This window comes from Zeus faber (genome assembly GCF_960531495.2).
Source record: "Zeus faber genome assembly, chromosome: 4".
In the NCBI taxonomy this organism is placed as follows: domain Eukaryota; kingdom Metazoa; phylum Chordata; class Actinopteri; order Zeiformes; family Zeidae; genus Zeus; species Zeus faber.
In genome coordinates, this window is record NC_137191.1 from 23,666,668 (window position 1) to 23,685,089 (window position 18,422).

At 41.2% G+C, this 18,422-nt stretch overlaps 1 protein-coding gene across 1 annotated transcript in view; it reads right to left on the bottom strand.

Moving 5' to 3' along the window:
- The window catches only part of LOC307229499 (uncharacterized protein), a gene marked incomplete at its 3' end in the record, with an annotated part of 37,639 nt that overhangs the window by 5,771 nt on the left and 13,446 nt on the right, over positions 1-18,422 (bottom strand). Inside the window, exons 22-40 of the mRNA XM_079999497.1 lie at positions 18,072-18,125; positions 17,218-17,344; positions 17,028-17,106; positions 16,644-16,747; positions 15,830-15,865; positions 14,225-14,449; positions 13,301-13,455; positions 12,687-12,898; positions 12,258-12,465; positions 11,997-12,093; positions 11,646-11,874; positions 10,988-11,113; positions 10,735-10,857; positions 10,571-10,603; positions 10,457-10,478; positions 1,265-1,342; positions 723-854; positions 436-576; positions 105-315 (exon numbers count right to left, since the gene is read on the bottom strand). Of these exons, the coding sequence (XP_079855623.1) occupies positions 105-315; positions 436-576; positions 723-854; positions 1,265-1,342; positions 10,457-10,478; positions 10,571-10,603; positions 10,735-10,857; positions 10,988-11,113; positions 11,646-11,874; positions 11,997-12,093; positions 12,258-12,465; positions 12,687-12,898; positions 13,301-13,455; positions 14,225-14,449; positions 15,830-15,865; positions 16,644-16,747; positions 17,028-17,106; positions 17,218-17,344; positions 18,072-18,125 (2,392 nt within the window). The remainder of the gene's footprint in view (positions 1-104; positions 316-435; positions 577-722; positions 855-1,264; positions 1,343-10,456; positions 10,479-10,570; positions 10,604-10,734; positions 10,858-10,987; positions 11,114-11,645; positions 11,875-11,996; positions 12,094-12,257; positions 12,466-12,686; positions 12,899-13,300; positions 13,456-14,224; positions 14,450-15,829; positions 15,866-16,643; positions 16,748-17,027; positions 17,107-17,217; positions 17,345-18,071; positions 18,126-18,422) is intronic.

Here is an 18,422-nt window from a genome sequence, read left to right on the forward strand (position 1 = left end):
GAGACTTGCGTTAAAAAATGTTATTCTGCTAAATGGCCTTCTAGCCACTGTACTGGTGATTGACGAAAGTTGTGTTTAAAGATAATGTATAAAGAGATATTTACTGTGGGATCTCCAGATCTTCCAACAAGTCACCGTGCATGCTTTCTGAGTGTGTGTGCCCAATTGGCTCTGCCCACGAAGGAATATCTAGTAGGGATGCTACTGATAGGTCCTCTTCAGAGACAGCTGGTGGTGGTCTGCGGTCTGACTCCACCCTTCGCACTAGTCTAGGGCTGTCTACATCCTCTTGTACAGAAGATAAGGCTACTGACACTAATATAGAGAAAAATGTATCACATACAGACACACAAATAAACAAATATGAATATTACCATTGTTTTTTTTGCATGGCTCAGTTATATTTGTGTATTCAACATTGAGAAGTTTTAATACCTTCGCTGTGATCCAGTGTCTTCTCTATCTCTGCATATGTTCTAGATGTTTGCTCTTGAACTGACTTGTTCATCTGAGTTTCAATGAGGTGGACAATGTCCATACGGTTGATTTTGGTCAACCTCTTGATCAGACAGTCCTCTGTGGAAGTAGTAAATCATTCAATCGGAAAGGAAGGGTTCTTAAACATTTCTTCTTGCCAATACTTGCTAAATGCGACACATATTTATACAGAGAACATTTATTTCCTGTCACAAATGAGGCTTCCAAACTGAACAACCATGTACCTGTGGCATGTTTCCCCTCTCGTTCAGTCCAGCGTTGTAGCAAGGCATGGCTCTGCTCCTGAAGGGAGTTGGGATTCTCTGTCCTTACAAGCTGGATCTCGTCTTCATTAAATTCTAGCTCCCTTGCCAGTTCTGGAGAAAATTCATACAGTGCTAGATAAAAAAATATATATTCTTGGACTGTATGTGTTCACACACTTAAGAGATACTGTTTATGATTTCAAAATCAAGATTTTTACATTAAATATACATTCCATTTTTTCTCTGATTTGTCAGCATAATGAAATGTTTTTATTTTATGATTTTTTATTTTCATTTTTAAGATACTCCTAAGAACATGTTCTGTACTGTGAGTTACTGGTCTATGCAGTATTCAATATCATACAGAGCAATGATGTAACCTTTTTGGAAGTATAATGTTACTTTAATGATAAAGTAACTTAAAAACATGCTTTTCCATTCATATCTCATTTCTATCAAAATAATGTTGAACTTGGGTTGAAAAAGAGACAGTTTAAAAATAACATTATTTGTTATCATACCAGTCCAGCTGAATCCAAGAAGATCTGCAATGATTGCAAGTGTTTCTTCCTTCCTGTCAACATCATCCTGCCAATCCACTAGAGACACGTCATAGTTGAACATTACTCTCAGACAGAGTTCGAATAAAATGCAAAACTAAAATGAATAACAACATTTATAATATTCTAGTTATGTGAAAAAGATTGTTCGAAGAATTGTGGTCTTAAGTTGTTACTGTGGCCTCAATGTTATAGGCTGAATATTTTGCAGTGGATAATGATGTGAAATGGGTGATGATAAGGGTTAATTTGGTGATTAGTCAAACAAAGCATCTAGATATTTGTTTTAGTACTTACAACCAGCACATTATATCAGTATATCGTAGCATGAGCAATGTTAATAATCTGTTGATGCCAGTAAGGAGGTCATAGTAAAACTGGGTTAGTAAAGTACTGTATATGAAATAATTTGTGCAACATAAAATAGCCCTAAAATCGACTTATTTTAATGGTCTGTCAATCTTGAGATTGCGCAAACACATACACACACACACACACACACACACACACACACACACACACACACACACACACACACATACACACACACACACACACACACATACACACACACACACACACACACACAATATACAATATATATATATATATACAGTATCCCGTATATATAAATAAGACCACAACCACAAGAGAAAATACACTGAAAATATATATAAAACAACTCAATAACAAATGGGACAAAATAAAACTGCAAAACAAATGATATAACAACACAATACAAAATGACATGTTATATTGTGTTCCGAGGAAAAGGAAAGACACCTCAGCAGAAAAAAACAGAAGGAAAGCGATTGCCTATGTGCATCTGGGAATACCTTGCTTATGCTCTGGAGTTTGGTCATCGATGATTCTCTGCATCTGGGTTTCCACAGTGTCATTCCAGATAGGCCTGGATTCAAACACATCCTCTGTCACAGAAGATGCCTGCATGCTTGACAAGCGTTTCACATCAGGATCTGAGTTCTGCCAGGCTGGGCTATCACATTTGAAGATAACTGAATCTGGACTTCTGTTATCAGCACTGCTGATATCTTCAGTATCTGATGAAGACCCAATAGATGCCACTCCAGACAGAGAATGTTGATCTTTGCTGATTTCCGAGGATTGCCGGAATGAGTGAGCTGCAAGTTTCTCTTTGATCATGATAGGTAGTCTAGAAGGTACGCATTTGGATTTATTGGTAAGATCGTCACTATCAGAATGACTCCTGTTGTCTTCCTTTGAGTCTTTACTTGTGCCATTATTATCCTCAGATCTAGTCCTGCGATTCTTGAAGGTTGTTTCCATCAGAGCCAATCTTTGGTCCTGGTTCAGATCTAACATGACTGAAGCTTTGACAGGGACTTTTGATTTTAAACTGCTATTTTCCATGTCCCTTGATTGGATGTCAGATCCTGCAGACACACTGGAAAACTCTATTTGAGTATTAGTTGAAGATGGCATGTCAATGACTGAACACCTCTGGTCTTCATCTTCCTCATCCTCAGCAGAGGATTCTGAGGAATCAGGGCTCTGTTCTGAGTGCACTGAACGAGTAATGGTGGATGTGGCAGATTGAAGGTCGGCAATGGTAGAATCAAGGTAGTCTGGTCTAAGGTTTTTGGGGCTTATAGCCTCAGTCTGAACATTGATTAAGCTCTCAAAAGCAGGGGGGGAGCCCGGCTGAACCTCTATAGAGCTATCATTATTAGAATGTAAAAGCAGGAGCCTACTATCTGACATTTCACCCAAGTTTTTAATTAAAGTTCTAGGTTCAGGAACAGGATTCTTGGAAATGTCACTCTCTATTAGTGAGTTAATCTCTTGGAAGGTAATATCTACATCCTCTCTGGCCTCCTCTGGCACCACTTCATCAACTGGGTGTTCTCCTATGTGAAAAAATCCACATCCTTCTTCTTCTCCCTCTTCTTCAAAGCTTCTTCTAGTCATGTCTATAGCACCCCCTCTAGTCATCTCAAACAGTTTCCCTTCTTGAAACTGAAATGGGTTAGAGGTTCCCTCCTCAGTTGGTGTACGACCTGGTGTAGAGTCAGGTGTTCGTCTATCCTCTGCAAGATTAAGAATCTTTTGTTCCTCAGCCTCAACCCTTGCAGTGAAGGCTGCATCGTCATCATCATCAACAGCAGAAGCTGAAGCTTGGTTAGCATACAAAGGCACAAGCCCTCCTTGTTTATATTCTTCTGTAGACATTTTTTCTAAAGATAAGTCCTCAGCAACTGTTTCATGTTGATAGGTACACACTTCTTTAGCCTCTTCCAATTTTGAAAGGATGCTGTTGGGCTCAGTCATGAAACTAGAGCAATCTGGCAGTGTTGATGACTTATTTGCTGCATCATATTCTGCACTGTGTTCATGTATCACTTCATTAGATGACTGGGTGTCAACTGTGGATCTTCTAGAAATATCGTCACACTCTATGTTATGTTTATTTACCTCTTTGTAGGATGGGTTTGAAAACAATGGACATTCATCCATTGGAGTGATGCTTTCTTCTGACTTAATTTCAAACTCATCCTTCTGTATGCCTATAACTGCTACTTCCCTTTGTTCACGTGTGCTCTCTGTCACATATTTTTCAGAGATTTCATCTAGTATAGTGTTGGTATAATGCTGTGTGGCTGGGCTTTGGTCTGACACAAATTCACATGTTTCATCAATTTCTGATGAAACAAAAGTTTCGGAAAGATTCCCGTCACTTTTCATTTTGGCCTCCTGTTCCATTTCTTCAAAGGTTTTGATCTTTGCAGCCATTTTAAACATCTCCTCTTCTGGGGTGAATTGTTTTTTGGCAATATCATCCCCTTCTCTGTCATCTTCCATGAAAGAGCTATCACTCATGGCTTTTGAAAAACCTTCAGGGTCAACCATTTCACAGTCAGTGCTCAACTTATCTTTGTTTGGTGTTTTTGGTGAAGAAGAAGAAGAATGCACTTCTGCCAAACTTTCACTTTCCAGGTGCAGAGTCTTCTGAATCTTTTCCTGATCATCATCATTTCTGTATATATTTCTGTCAGAAACAAAACAGGCTTCAAGTTGGGAAGAATAGTCCTCATACACAGCTGTTTTTCCAGTAATGAAATCTGTGTTCTTTTGGCATGTGGGACTGCCATCTAGGGAGTCTGGGCAGGGGGATTCTCTGGAGGGACTTGGCTCTATTGAATCTGGAGATTTCCTTGAGGATCCATCATCCATGACAGGACTTGCCTCAAGTGAGTCTCTGTGAGAAGGCCATCTGTCTGTGTCATCAGAAATGACGGTGCAGAGTCTCTCCAAATCCGCAGGTCTCTGTGGCATATCTGAACTGTATGGCATAGGACGAATGGGTGTCTCCGGAATGAATTTTTGGCTATCCTCAGAATCATGTATTGTCTTCCAGGACTGTTGCTGGTCCAGGACGACTTCATCAAAGACATTGGAACGTAACCTTTCAGTGGGTGTAATTTTAAGCTTAGCCTCAGATGAAAACTCCTCAGAGCTTTCAACTTCAGCTATATCTTTCCGACATGCATTTTCCATACACTCATCTTCATCCACAATGTTGTGTTCCTCATCTTCTCTTGACATAGTTTCATGCACAGAAGAGCATACTTGCCTTTTGTCACCCTTTCTCAATATAAATTCTTCAAAACTCTCATGGACAATATCTTCTGGATGACACAGCGTCACTGCAGGCCTTTTGAATCTTTGCTCTAAGTCACCACTAAGCAATGATATCATTCCTGACATGTCCTTCTCAGTTGGGGTTTTAAGAGAAGTGTTTCTCTCAAGACGGACCTCTTGGAATGGGGTCTCTTCTATAGAAGCTGGTGCTGGTGGTTCTACTTCTACATCATGAGACAGCTTATTGTTTTCTACACACTTCATATATATTAGCGGAACTATTTTATCGTCACTAGAGGATTTAAGGATTTCTCCAGAACTTTTCTTTTGAGGATGAATAACTTGCTCACATTTCTCCTGGATAACATCCTCTTCTGGAAGCCTATTGATCACGGTTGTGTCCTCCAGTTGTTGGTCCAAATCACTTCTCAGAAATGACAGCATGCTTGACATATCCTTCTCCATTGGAGATTGTTGATGGAAAGTCTTTGTCTCAATGTGGACCTCTTGGAATGGGGTCTCTTCTATAGAACTTGGCACTTGCGCGGGCTCTTTGGCCTCCACCTCATTAGTCAGCTTTGTTCCATTGCTTTCTTCACACTTCATATCTAAATCAACAGTATCAGCTATTTGTGTGTTTTCATCTGTTAGAGGGACATTTGTATCCTCAGTAGAGGATTTGAGAATTCCTCTAGAACTTTGCTTTTGAGGATGAATAACTTGCTCACATTTCTCCTGGATAACATCCTCTTCTGGAAGCCTATTGATCACTGTTGTGTCCTCCAGTTGTTGGTCCAAATCACTTCTCAGAAATGACAGCATGCCTGATATATCCTTTTCCATTGGAGATTGTTGATGGGAAGTCTTTGTCTCAAGGCGGACCTCTTGGAATGGGCTCTCTTCTATAGAGCCTGCCACAAGCAGTTTGACCACTACCTCATCTGCCACCTTTGTTTCATTATTTACTTGATGCTTTAAATCCACACTATCAGAACCGTCAATTGTGTGTGTATATGTATCTGTTGGACAAACATTTTCAGCCTTACAAGATGCTTCGAGGGTTTCTCTAGACCTATCCATTTGAGGAAGAATAACTTCTTCTTTCCCCTGGAAATCATTCTCTTCGCATAGCCTATTGATCACCGGTGGCTCCTCTAGCTGGTGGTCTAAGTCACTTCTGAGCGATGATGGGATGCCTGATATATTTGTTTGTGCTGAAGGTTGTTGATGGGAATCGATTTCCTCATTGTGGCCCTCTTGGAATGGTGTCTCTTCGATTTGAGTTGCTGCTCGTGCTTTGACCTCTACATCATCATCAACAATTTTTTCAGAACCAGGAACATTATCTACCAAGTGTGCTATTTTATATGTCATATTTATATTTTCATCCTCACAAGAAGATTTAGGGATGTCATTAAAACTGTCATTTTGAGGAAGAATAACTTGTTCACATTTCTCGTGGATAACATCTTCTTCTGGTAGCCTGCCGACCACTGGCTTTTCCTTTAGGTATTGGTCCAAGTCAGTGCTCAGCAGTGATATCATGCCTGTCATATCTTTCTTTGATGGAGATAGTTGATATGTGTTTTTTGTTTCTGTCCTTGCCTCTTTAAATTGTGGTTCATCCACCAAAGTCATGCCCAGTGATATGGTATCTTTGCTGTCACTCACTGCCTCTTTGGCTACACTGATGTAGACAATTTCTCCCGTTCTTTCGTTGTCTTTGTTTGGTGTTGTGTCATCTGCGATAGACAATTGCTTCTCATCATTGGAGACATTTACAACTTCCTTCCTTCCATCCCTCATCAAAATGACCTGTTCACATTTCTCCTGAACAATGTCTTCTGCTGGTGATCCACTTGTCACAGGGTTCATCTCCATGTACTGATCCAAATCACTCCTCAGGAGTGACAGCATACCTGACATATCCTTTACCGCTGCAGATGCCTTATGTGTCTCTTTTCCCTCTATATGGAACTCCTGAAGCTTTGGCTCCACAATTATAGTGTGTGTTGTGACATGCTTGTGACACTGTGTGCTTTGGTTATCCTCATCATCCTTAAATTGCGAGTCATCTCCACTATCAGATTTCATACAGGTGCCAAAATTGGAATCTTGATGTGTATCATATTCTTCAACTTCAACTGTTTCATGCGTATAACTCATATCCTTCGCAGTTGCAGCCAGCCAGAACAACTGATACTCTGGATTATCTTCCAGCTCAGCCTTTATGTATGCACTGAAATCTTCAGAAGGTCTGCGATCAGGGCTAATCTGCATCTCTTCACCTGGCATCCTGTCACCACTTGTCAATGGTTCTTCTATCTGTAAATTGTTGATCCTTTTCCCAAACATCTCTATCTCCCCTCTCATTAGGCTCCCTCCTATATCATCAATTTGAACTTTATCTGTATCTGCTGTTACTGTATCCCCTCCATATGTAATGTCTGAAATGATCTGTGCTTTTCCAGAGTCATCTCTTGAGAAAGTTATTGCTGGCTCCTCAATAGACTCTGAATAAAATATTTTGGGAGTTTGGATCCGGGTTTCGGATGTTATCCACTGAGTGGCACCGGAATCCTTCTGTTGTTTCTCTTCAGCAGCACCTGAGGCCAAAGTTGAACTCGAAGAAATATTGATGGCTTTGTGTTCAAATAACCCTGTTTTATTTTTGGAAGGATCCTGCCCAGTCTGGAATGCTTTCATTAGTTCTCTAACAGACATAGTCTCTTCCAATCTTTCTGTTTGAGACCGTGGGGATTTGGGAGACTTGGGAACTTTTGGAAGTTCTGGCATGTCTGACTCCATCATTTTTGAAGAAATGACTGATTTCACCTGTGTGACAGATGGCTGTGTAATTTTCTGCTCTTGTTCCTCTTCAACCTTTTTCTCTAAAGCTTTCACCCTTTCCTTTATTGAACCTATAGGTGTCTCAAGTACAATTGGAGATGCTGGTGGTTTCAGAGATGTCGTTGGTGCAACCGCAGTATCTGCCAATACTACATCTCCATCCAGAGACTCTTCAGAACTCATCCTTTCAAGCTCTCCCTCAGAGCTACTGCATCCTGAGCGCTCTCTCTCCCTAAGTTTCCTTCTGATAGGTTTCTTGATATCTGGTGGCCGCCTACTCCCGTCATGCTTTGCAACAAGCTCATCAAAACTCTCTTTAATTTGAACTTCTTTATAAGTAGTTCTTATGACATCTTGCATTTCAAGGCCTTCTTCCATCTCTATGCTGAGGTGTGACAACAAGCCTGACATGTCTCTGACCTCCGAAGCAGGCCTCTCGATACAGACCAACGCCGCTTCTGGCTCTTGAACAGATGGATTGGTCTCCATTTTGGATCGAACCTCCAAGTTAAAAAATAAGATGTGTTCCTCCTCTTTTTCCACATGAACACGTGGTTCTTTCTCATCATGTTTGACACCGTCTCGCAGAATCGCTTCAACTTTTCCCAGCTTCTCTTTAAATTGTTCCATAATATCCACTGTTTCCTCAACTCCTCTTGCTCCCATTGTGTCTATGTGTGTATCGGTTGAGGATGTGATGTGTTCCATTTGGCCTGTTGTCAAGATTGCAGATATTTTGTTGAGGTCATGCTTCATATCTGAGACCTCTGAGAGAAGGTCCGGACTTGCCAGGATTGCTGGGTCAAGAGCTTGGTTTGTTTGCAGGGAGAATGTCTCAGTCGATTCTGTTTCATCATCTTTCATTAAAAAAAGTTAATAACCAAAGGGGTAAGAGTATAGGGGAAAAAATTAAGTAGGGGAAGAGAGATATCGGAAACGTTGGTCAAGTCAGAGATACAAAATCAATCCTCAAATCAGAGATTTAGAAGAAGACTGATAGGACACAGGATACAATTGTCTTGAGTAGATGTGTAACTGACAGTGTTCCGGATGAGTTGGGATGGGGAAGGAACAGCGACAGCATAAGCAAAGCAGAGGAGTAACAAAACAGATAGGATATGGACAAGAAATAACTTGAGTATTCATTTTCTATATTTGACTGCATGACCTCAAAAACTAGTAAAGTAAAGTTACAAAAAGAACCCCAGAGAAAAATCAAAACACATTAATATAAAACAAATAGACAGGAGGAAAGAGTAACAGAGAGAAAACATCTCAAGATTGGTTTCGACATAGGCATGTCTTATTAATTAGACGTTCTAATTGAATAAAACATGTTAATTGTAGTAAGTTTTTTTTTGTATTTGTATTTTTATGTATATAAATCTATATAGACATTTTACATATATGTCTATATATGTGTAATTACAATGTAAAAACACTGGTATTAAGTGTTATACCAGGTTTAAAATGTTAACATAGCCCTCCCAAAATTTCTTTGTGATCCAATAGCAATATCAGCTCCTACAAAGAAAGCAGAGGGGTCTTATTGTCTAACCGACAATAACTATGTAACAAGATGTAAATAGGGATTTGATCTATTTTAAAAGTAAAGTTATGAAATGAAGTTCACAGAATTATTCCATGTATGCCAAACATGCAAGTGTATTCAAACTAAGAAAATTAATTAAAAAAAATGTACATGAATGATGAATGAATGATGAGAATGACCAAACTGTTGGCATGAACCAAAACAGAACAAACAAGGTCACATTGTTTGTCATAATCAAGTTATTTCCATGCCAAGCAAAGGAAGTTTGTCAGCATGCTGCCATTAAAGTGGCTATGGGAAGTTATTGGAGAGGAAAAATAATGGTCAAAAGGAATACATTTCACAAAAGCATTTTTATTGCCATAATAGCCTGAAATTTAATTATAATGATCACGTTTGATAATCTTAGAAATTGGGTAATTTGGAATAAAAAGCATTCTTTTGACCTTTATTTGTGGTTTTGAAAAGGTAAATGCAAAAGTAGACCTTTGCATTTACCTTGGTAGTTGTACTTATTAAGGATAAATTAAAATTGGTTGAGCGAAGGTTAAAGAAAATGAAGAGGGTTTGGAGAAAGGGGAGTGCAATGCACATCAGCCATAGCATAGCGGCCAGAGTTTAATAGATTACTACACACTTTTAGTAGTAATATTAAGAAAGTGGGGTTAATTAGAAAGTGAATTCGTCTAGTATGCCTAGCAATTCAAGTCTGTGCTGATGGACTTCAATTTCACATTGCTAAACTGCATTCAGCACATTACTCAGCATTATTTATATAGTACTTATACACACACACACACACACACACACACACACACACACACACACACACACACACACACACACACACACACACACACACATATATATATATATATTTACTGTATATATATATAGATATAGATATGAATATATATATATATATATATATATATATATATATATATATATACCTATATTGTGAAGGCGTATGATGTTAAACATACTATGTTGAATAAATTCAGAGAGATTCAGCAAACTACAATATCCATGACAATATCCACCCTATGAAAATTACCTCAACACGTTGACCTTTAGACTAGACCTTTGAGTTAAAATAGCAAAATAAAATCAAGATGGTGATAGCTTACATTTCTTGTCACTCTTCTCACTCTGCAAGAAAGTATTTAAAAAAATTGGTTAGCCCCAAACAAACAACTCTATATCTTGACTATTTACTATTAGGCGTCAAGTAGATTATTTACCTCATCATCTGCATCTTGGTCCGAATCCGAATCCTAGTTAGAATAGATGAAAGAAAACAGACAATGCAATCAATACAGAAACACCATTTAGACAGCATACAACAAGGTATATTACTAGTACTAATCGTAATTGATACTATTCAAGATCACTGTATATGACATACCTTTGAGTACGCTGGAAGTGTGATGTTTAGGTTGCAGATTGCATTGTGGTTAAGACTGCGATAAGTGCGTGGTTCCTTTGTGAAAGACAGACGACCACAGGACTGCTGGGCTGTATCCCGAATCTGCCAGTTAATTACACAGTTATTATATCCATTGACGCGGTACATTTTAAATTACCTGTCGCAAACGGAGAGAAAATTAAAAAAATACAAACATTTGGAACTGTATATCTAATATAAACAGCATGCTTACTTTGATGAACAGAGCAAGCCTGTTTTCCTTGAACGCAAAGAAGCTGAACACATGGTGCTGTCCACTCTTGGTAAGAGGAACCAGGTTCCCAAAGCAGTCTGCGAATATGGGTTTTCCCTCAAGCACCTAGTAGGTTTGAAAGATACAGGATTTACTCACCCACAAAACTCTCGTACTGTACCTGCTGCAAATCCCTAATAAATTATTGGTCCATTGTTATGGGTAGCCTTCAAACCCGGTAATTGCAAACTAGCATTATTGAAATTTGCAGGTAAATTATTTGATTATCTGACAAAAAAGCAAACAGGGTAACAAATGTATGACCATTTTGAAATTGATAACCTGCATGTTTTCATCACTTTCACTATGATTAGAGATGTCTGGTAAGCCATGCCTGAGTTTTCTCTCTTCCCATTTCCATGTCCTACATTAACATCCCAGCTGAAGCACCACATTCTATTTGAGGTCCTCGTCTCCTCCACTGTTCCACCTTCTATCTGATCTCCTTTTGTTCCTTTTCCCATGTGCCTCGTCCTCTACTGTCACCTCTGTGTTTTAGCTATAGGCCAGTGTAGCCTGTTTATCCTCATCCTCTGTAGATGTAAATGTTTATTTTCACACTTGTCTCCCTTTTTTAATACCCCCCATCCCACTGTACCTCAACATCGCGGCTGCGGGCCACTTCGGTGAAGTGCTCCTGCTGTTCCAGGGTCTTATCCATCTTGTCATCGGTCATGCAGAAACACCGAAGGCGCGCCTCGATGGGGTCCAGGGTCTTAGCGAAAATGACAAACTTGGCCATGTAGGGAACACAGATAATCTCTCGGTACAACTGAGAAGAGAAATGTACCGACTCCTGAACCTGCCGGCAGTCTATCAGCCAGAATCTATGGGATGGAGAAAATATGAATGAAAGGCTTTGAATGTAGGATTTGTTGGAAATACTATTTGCAACTCACAATAGTTGTAAAAGGTGACATTTGGGAGAAGGCGATCCAGGAGGCATTACCTTGCAGAAACATTCGTTGTGAAGGACACACATTGATTTACAAAGGTGAGCGGTGTGGAGCCAGTGATGTCCTCCCACTGAGCCGGCGTGGTTCCACCTGAAATCCAGAGTCACAGTCTGTATACAGTAATTGTCAGTCTGGTCGGACTTGTTTGGTCTTTTAAAGGTGATGTTGCTGAAACAAACTCAAGCAGACATATTCTATTTACCGAAACATAAAATTCTCTATGACAAATTTGCACAAATTTTCACCTGACTCACCGGTAATGCTGCATAGCAAACGCAAGGTAGGCGTATCGCCACTAAAAACAGTTGTCGTCCCATCATTGTTGGAGGTCTTTGGAACAGGGATCGTCATGGTGATGGGTTTGTGGAACTTCCTCCTCCTCGGTTCCAATGTGACAATCGGGCTGAATGTGGCCTTGTTGCCAAGAATCTTTTTCACCACCTCAGGACCAATTGGCTGGGCCTAGGATGAAAGGATATGGAGAAATGTATTATATGACTGAGCGAGCTCTCACCCTCATTGTGAGGGTGTGGAATCATGGGGAATTTCACCCAAGATCAATATTGACCATGATAACCGTGAGATGTGATATCTGGTTCTAGTATTCTAAACTTTATTTTATCTTTGATTTGAGGGAGATAAACCCATAGACTATGTGTTGGACGGACGGCTGGGGAATCTACCTGCAGCCCGACCCTTATCTTCTTGGTGAGGGCTCCCTCAGGGAAGACAGCCTGAACCTGTGGCACCAGGGTGCTGCTGAGGACTCCGCCCTCTGGGCCAATCAAATGGCTGTCCTGTTTGATCCGGGACACCACCGCAAAGTACTGCGGGAAGTCCCGGGTGATGATGCGGCAAATTCTCTTCTTCTCCAGCTCCTCTGGTGAGTCTAGCTCTATAAGGAGAGACCAGAAATCAATAATCAACACCCAATCAAATCATGTAGTGTTTCAGATAGGACAGAGCATGTTGGATAGCTATTTTTATGCATTGTTTGATGGCTGGCTGTATGCAACCCATGTTAAACAACCATTAAAATGATAAGTGAGATTGACACAGCTTAAACCGTACATACACACCTAAAGTAGTCGCTAAATTGGTCGCCTACATCATGGCTTCCCAAACTTTTCTCCACAGAAACCCTTCAATATAACCTAATTCAATTTAAGACCTTTCGATTTAAAATTAGTGATTTATTTATTTATGATTTATTATGCCTCAAATCGTCGGGCCTTGGGCCCCCTGTGGGGGCCTGGAACGCCAGGTCGGGAATGACTGGACTATGCAGTGCTCTTACCCTCATCCATGCCATTCAGAATCTGGTTAAGCTCCTCCTCAGTGAATTCACAATGGTGTTCCCTCCAGTTCTCTCCCGTCTCACTCCTCAGAATGACAAGCTCTCTCTCTGTGCCACGGAGGGCAGCAAAGTGGGGAATCTCCACAATCACAGGCCTGCAAGGATGTGAGGAGAGCCATTTCAGATATTTGTTTGGAGAGACAAAGCCATTAACTGTAACAGTGAGGTGATGGGAACTCACTGCACCAGAGATAGAAACAGTACAGCATGCGGGAAAGATGCATATCAAAACTCACATCCACAAAACATGAGAGATAACTGTGTCTACATGACCATATACCAATACTTTGTTTAAATGCTGAAAAAGAACACAACATTGATTCTATGTCATATATCAGCACTCTACAAGCATAGCACTGCTAACATTAAGGAAAGGGGAAACTGAGGAAGATGAGACAAGGGTTTATGGGAATTTAGGGGTCCAGGATGAACCATGGGGTGGTGTGTTCCCCACCCGGTCGCCCTACCCGAGAAACTTGGTCCCAGGAGGACCCAGCTGCAAGATCCGACTGACCAGGCTCTCGCCCTCATTAAGAGGGGGAGGAGCCGTGGGGAGGTGGAGCTTACTGATCCGTACGCCGCACAAAGAGGAAAAAAACGTGAACCAACACATACATACACAATAAAGTCAGCTCACACACACACACAAACACACAGTAGGTTATGTAGGTGTAGCTGTGTAATAAGCAGGATCATGTGCAGCCAGCTAGTCATTATCACAAAATAACCTCCATCCCTCTTGATCAATCTGCAGGGGTCATTTTGCAATGATCACTGGCTGGCTGCACATTATCTATTACTTAGCAGACACACACATACAGAAGCACACAGCATACCGAAGTACACCAATACACATACACATACCCCAGAAACTGGGCGCCGGTGGGTCCCACTTCAATGATGCGGCCTGCCAACCCCTCACCCTCCACCATGGGTGGCATGGAGGCCAGGCGGTGCCTCTTCACCAGTCTGCAGGTGACCCGCGTGGGTGCTGAACACTTCCTGGGCGGCACAATGATGCGCAGGCCATTGTGACGGCAACCACGCATGGCCCCGCCCCTAGCGTCAACCATGAAGCTGACCAGGAAGCTGAGGAAATACCAATACGAATAATTTGTAAACAAAAAATAAAACTACAACCGCAAAAACATGTTGGTGAATAGGAAAAAAACCAAGTTGTCGTTATGACTGTTAGACACAGATATAGGGTCTGGTGTGGTCTGTGGATCTCCATGCACACAAGGCATATCAGTCATGAAAGGACAACAACGGATAAAAGTCTGACTCTGAGGTGCAACATTCTCCTTTCATTCCATTCTGTTCTATTTCACTATCAAAATACATTGATCAGCCACAGCATTAAAACTACTGACAGGTGAAGTGAATAACATTGATCATCCCGTTCTGATGGCAAGTGAACAGTCAGTTCTTGAAGCCAAATTGTGATGGCGAGACTACTGGGTCAGAGCATTTCCAAAACAACATCTTCTTGTGGGGTGTTCCCGGTATGTAGTGGTTAGTACCTACCAAAAGTGGTCCAAGGAAGGACAACCGGTGAACCAGCGACAGGGTCATGGGCGCCCATGGCTCATTGATGTGTGGGGAAATCAAAGTCTAGTCCATCTAGTCTGATCCCAGAGAAGAACTACTGTAGCACAAATTGCTGAAGAAGGTAATGCTGGTCATGATAGAAAGGTGTCACAGTGCCCATGCCATGACCCCTGTCCTCAGCCGAAAGCGCCTACAATGGGCACATGAGCGTCAGAGCTGGACCATGGAGCAATGGGAGAAGGTGGCCCGGTCTGATGAATCACATTTTCTTCTACATTATGTCGATGGCTGGGGTGAGGGTCTGATCTGATTAAGCATTTGTGGGATGTGCTGGAACAACAAGCCCAATCCATGGGGATCGGGCTTGTTGTCCCAACTCACAGGACTTAAAGGATCTGCTGCTAACGTCTTGGGGCCAGGTACCATAGGACACCTTCAGAGGTCTTGTGGAGTCCATGCCTCCACGGGTCAGAGCTGTTTTGGCCGCAAGAGGGGGACCCATAGAATATTAGTGGTTATTAGTAGTGTTTTTAATGTTGTGGCTGATTGGTGTAAACCCCCTGCAGTTTCATTGCATATCAAATAAAAATAAGTAGTAAGAGTAAGAGGAAGTAGACAGTATAGACGAAGTAGACAATATTATTATCACAGCAAATCACTTCTAGTGATCATAATATATGTGATGCCTCGATATCCTCAGGTTTGTGTTTTCTTTCTGTACTGAGGCAAAACATGAATAGACTCTCATTTTACTCAGTGTTTACCAGTTGCACGTACATAAGACGAACAAAACAAAACATGCATGCGGTTTGTGCTTGAAATGGGTAAAAGGAGAGTGACGGCGTGGAGGAATACAGAACAGGAAGACAAAGAACAAGAAGTAGAAGAAAGAGGAATATCCAAGATGAGGAGAATCACCTGCTGTTGTCATGGTCTAGGCACGGGGAGGAACAGCTAGAAGCAGAACATGGACACACACCATCACAAAACACAGCCAGGACAGGAGGAGAGGAAGAGAGAGAGAGAGAGAGAGAGAGAGTGAGCAAAGGGAGAGAGAGCGAGAGAGAAAGAGAGAGAGAGAGACAAGAGATTGAACAAGACACAACAGAAAACATCAAATAAAAAATAGAGGGGGGAGGGGAACAGAAACGTGAAGGAGTGAAAAACAGCAACAAGGAAGTGCAAAAAAAATCTGATTTTGAAAGTGAAGTCATATACCGCCACTGTCTTAAATAAAGATGTGAAACATGAGCATGCTGCCATTTCCATCAAACACAGAATCGTGATGACACCAATTACAATAAATAAAAGTATGCCTGCCTTTTTTTTTATAACCATTTTTTTTTCCACCCTGATACGTACAGTTTTATTAAATACACTGTATATGTATGCAAACTTGCCCAATTTCCTATTTTTCGCAGTGTGAATTGTATATTGAATAGATACTTTGTTTATTGTTGACTTTTTGGGTTTCTTTTTATTGTTTATTGTTCATTTTTAGATTTAGGTTATATTGCCAAATTTGTGTAATTTAATGTATCTATCTATCTATCGATCTTTTTGGTAAATTGTCTATATCTTTCTGCTTGTATGTGTGTGTGTGTGTGTGTGTGTGTGTGTGTGTGTGTGTGTGTGTGCCTGCGAGTGTGCGTGTGTGTGTGTGTGTGTGTGTGTGTGCGTGCGTGCGTGTGGCCGTGCATGCCTGTATGTGTGTGTGTGTGTGTGTCCTTACCCAGAATGCAGCAGGGTGGTGGACAGCACCACGTTATCGAGGTGCTCGGTTCCCCAGCTCAGTCGGTACGAATCCTTCTCGCTCCCTCTGGACAAAGAAGTCACCTAGAGAACACCGAAAATAAAAACACAATAATAAACAAGTATGTTTTATTTTTTCATTACTTATCTCCAAGGTCTCCTATGCGTTTACTAGATTAACTGCATTGTTTAAAGCGTCAGTCCGAAAAAATTGTTATGTCATCCATTCTGTTGCATTGGAGTTAAGTGGAAACGATATGCATGTAAGTCCACAAATGAAAAACAAAAATAAAATAAGGTGTTGGGTATATCGTCCACACCTCGTTTCTTTAGATATCAGCATTTCAAGTTGATTTTTCCATACCTGGTGGCTTGCAATCATGTCTTCTATCAGAACACCATCTCTCTGGTGGAAACTCTGGTGAATAGGAGTCTGGTTGGGCCTTTTGAAACAAGAAAATAAAGATGGTTAATATGTGAGGACCTCTGAATCAAATGCATTCTCACCACATAAACATGTTGTGTGTATGTGTATGTGTGTGTGTGTATCCGACCTGTCCAGGTTGTGGCTCATGTCGCTGAATCTGTCCAAATAGTGTCCGGGGAGAGAGTCGTCTCCCAGCTCTCTGAGGTCCTCGGCTCTCAGGTACTCCCCTCCATCGCCCGTCATCGTGTCCTCGCCTGGGAAAACAAGGTGGAGAAGCCGACACAATGAGACAGCGGAGGCAAACAGAAGAAGTAGAAAGTGCGGAACTGAATGGAAATCCACATTATCCATCTAATTAGTAGAAGGGGAGTCGCACTTGTCATTTAATTTGCAATCTGCAAAGTTTTTTTGGCTTTTCTTCCAAATTTTGTGTCTGGATGACTTCTTCCCACTCTTTCTCTGTTTACGTTGCTGGCACTGTATGCGTGTTTTGAATTGTAAGTTGAATTGTCATCCAAAACTATGAGTACTTCCACATTTTGGTTTTTAAAATACTTGCTGGCAATCTGAGGGAAAAGACAACTCATCTCTTACTGTACAGTGCTAACCTGCTGTATGATAGATAACGCAAATACCAAAATGACAAGTGAAACACCTGCAATCTCCTCCTTGCAGTTAGATTCTTTCCAAGGCATTGATGTCCAGAATAACGAATGTACCTCCGACTATTCCACTGATACGCAACGGAACAATCACGTCAACCGGGCAGAGTTTCCCAAACCAAACAGCAAGGAGTTAAACAGGGCAAGACTAAAGGAAGGTGACACACTGATAATCTATCATAGGTTACCTTTCACTGATAAAGGTAACGCGGCATGCTCGCAAACGTTGGGAAGACGGGGTGCAAGAACGCAGGGGCTTGATAAAAATCTCTTTAGTAGACAGGCAGAGTTAGATGGAGGTCTTTAGATCATCCAGTACCTTCCGGGTCCACAGACATCTCAGTAAACGGCTCGTCATCCGTAAGCCTCAGCGCTACGGAACACAGAGCTTTGAGAACCCAAGCTACAGGATTGCATTCCCCAAAACCCTCTAGGAACTAAGACGGGAACACATCTTTGAACAAGTGCGACTGTGGACTCCACTATCTTGTGTGATGAGTCCTAAGTAAGCCTAACAACGATTGCAGTGCCTGACACCAATCGTTGTTAGCCTTACTTACTGATGGGTCTTAAGTAAGCCTAACAATGATTGCAGTGCATGGCATGGTCCTAAAAACATTACCACGTTATCTACGACTTCAGAACTCGGAGGTAGAGCTATTTTCTTTGG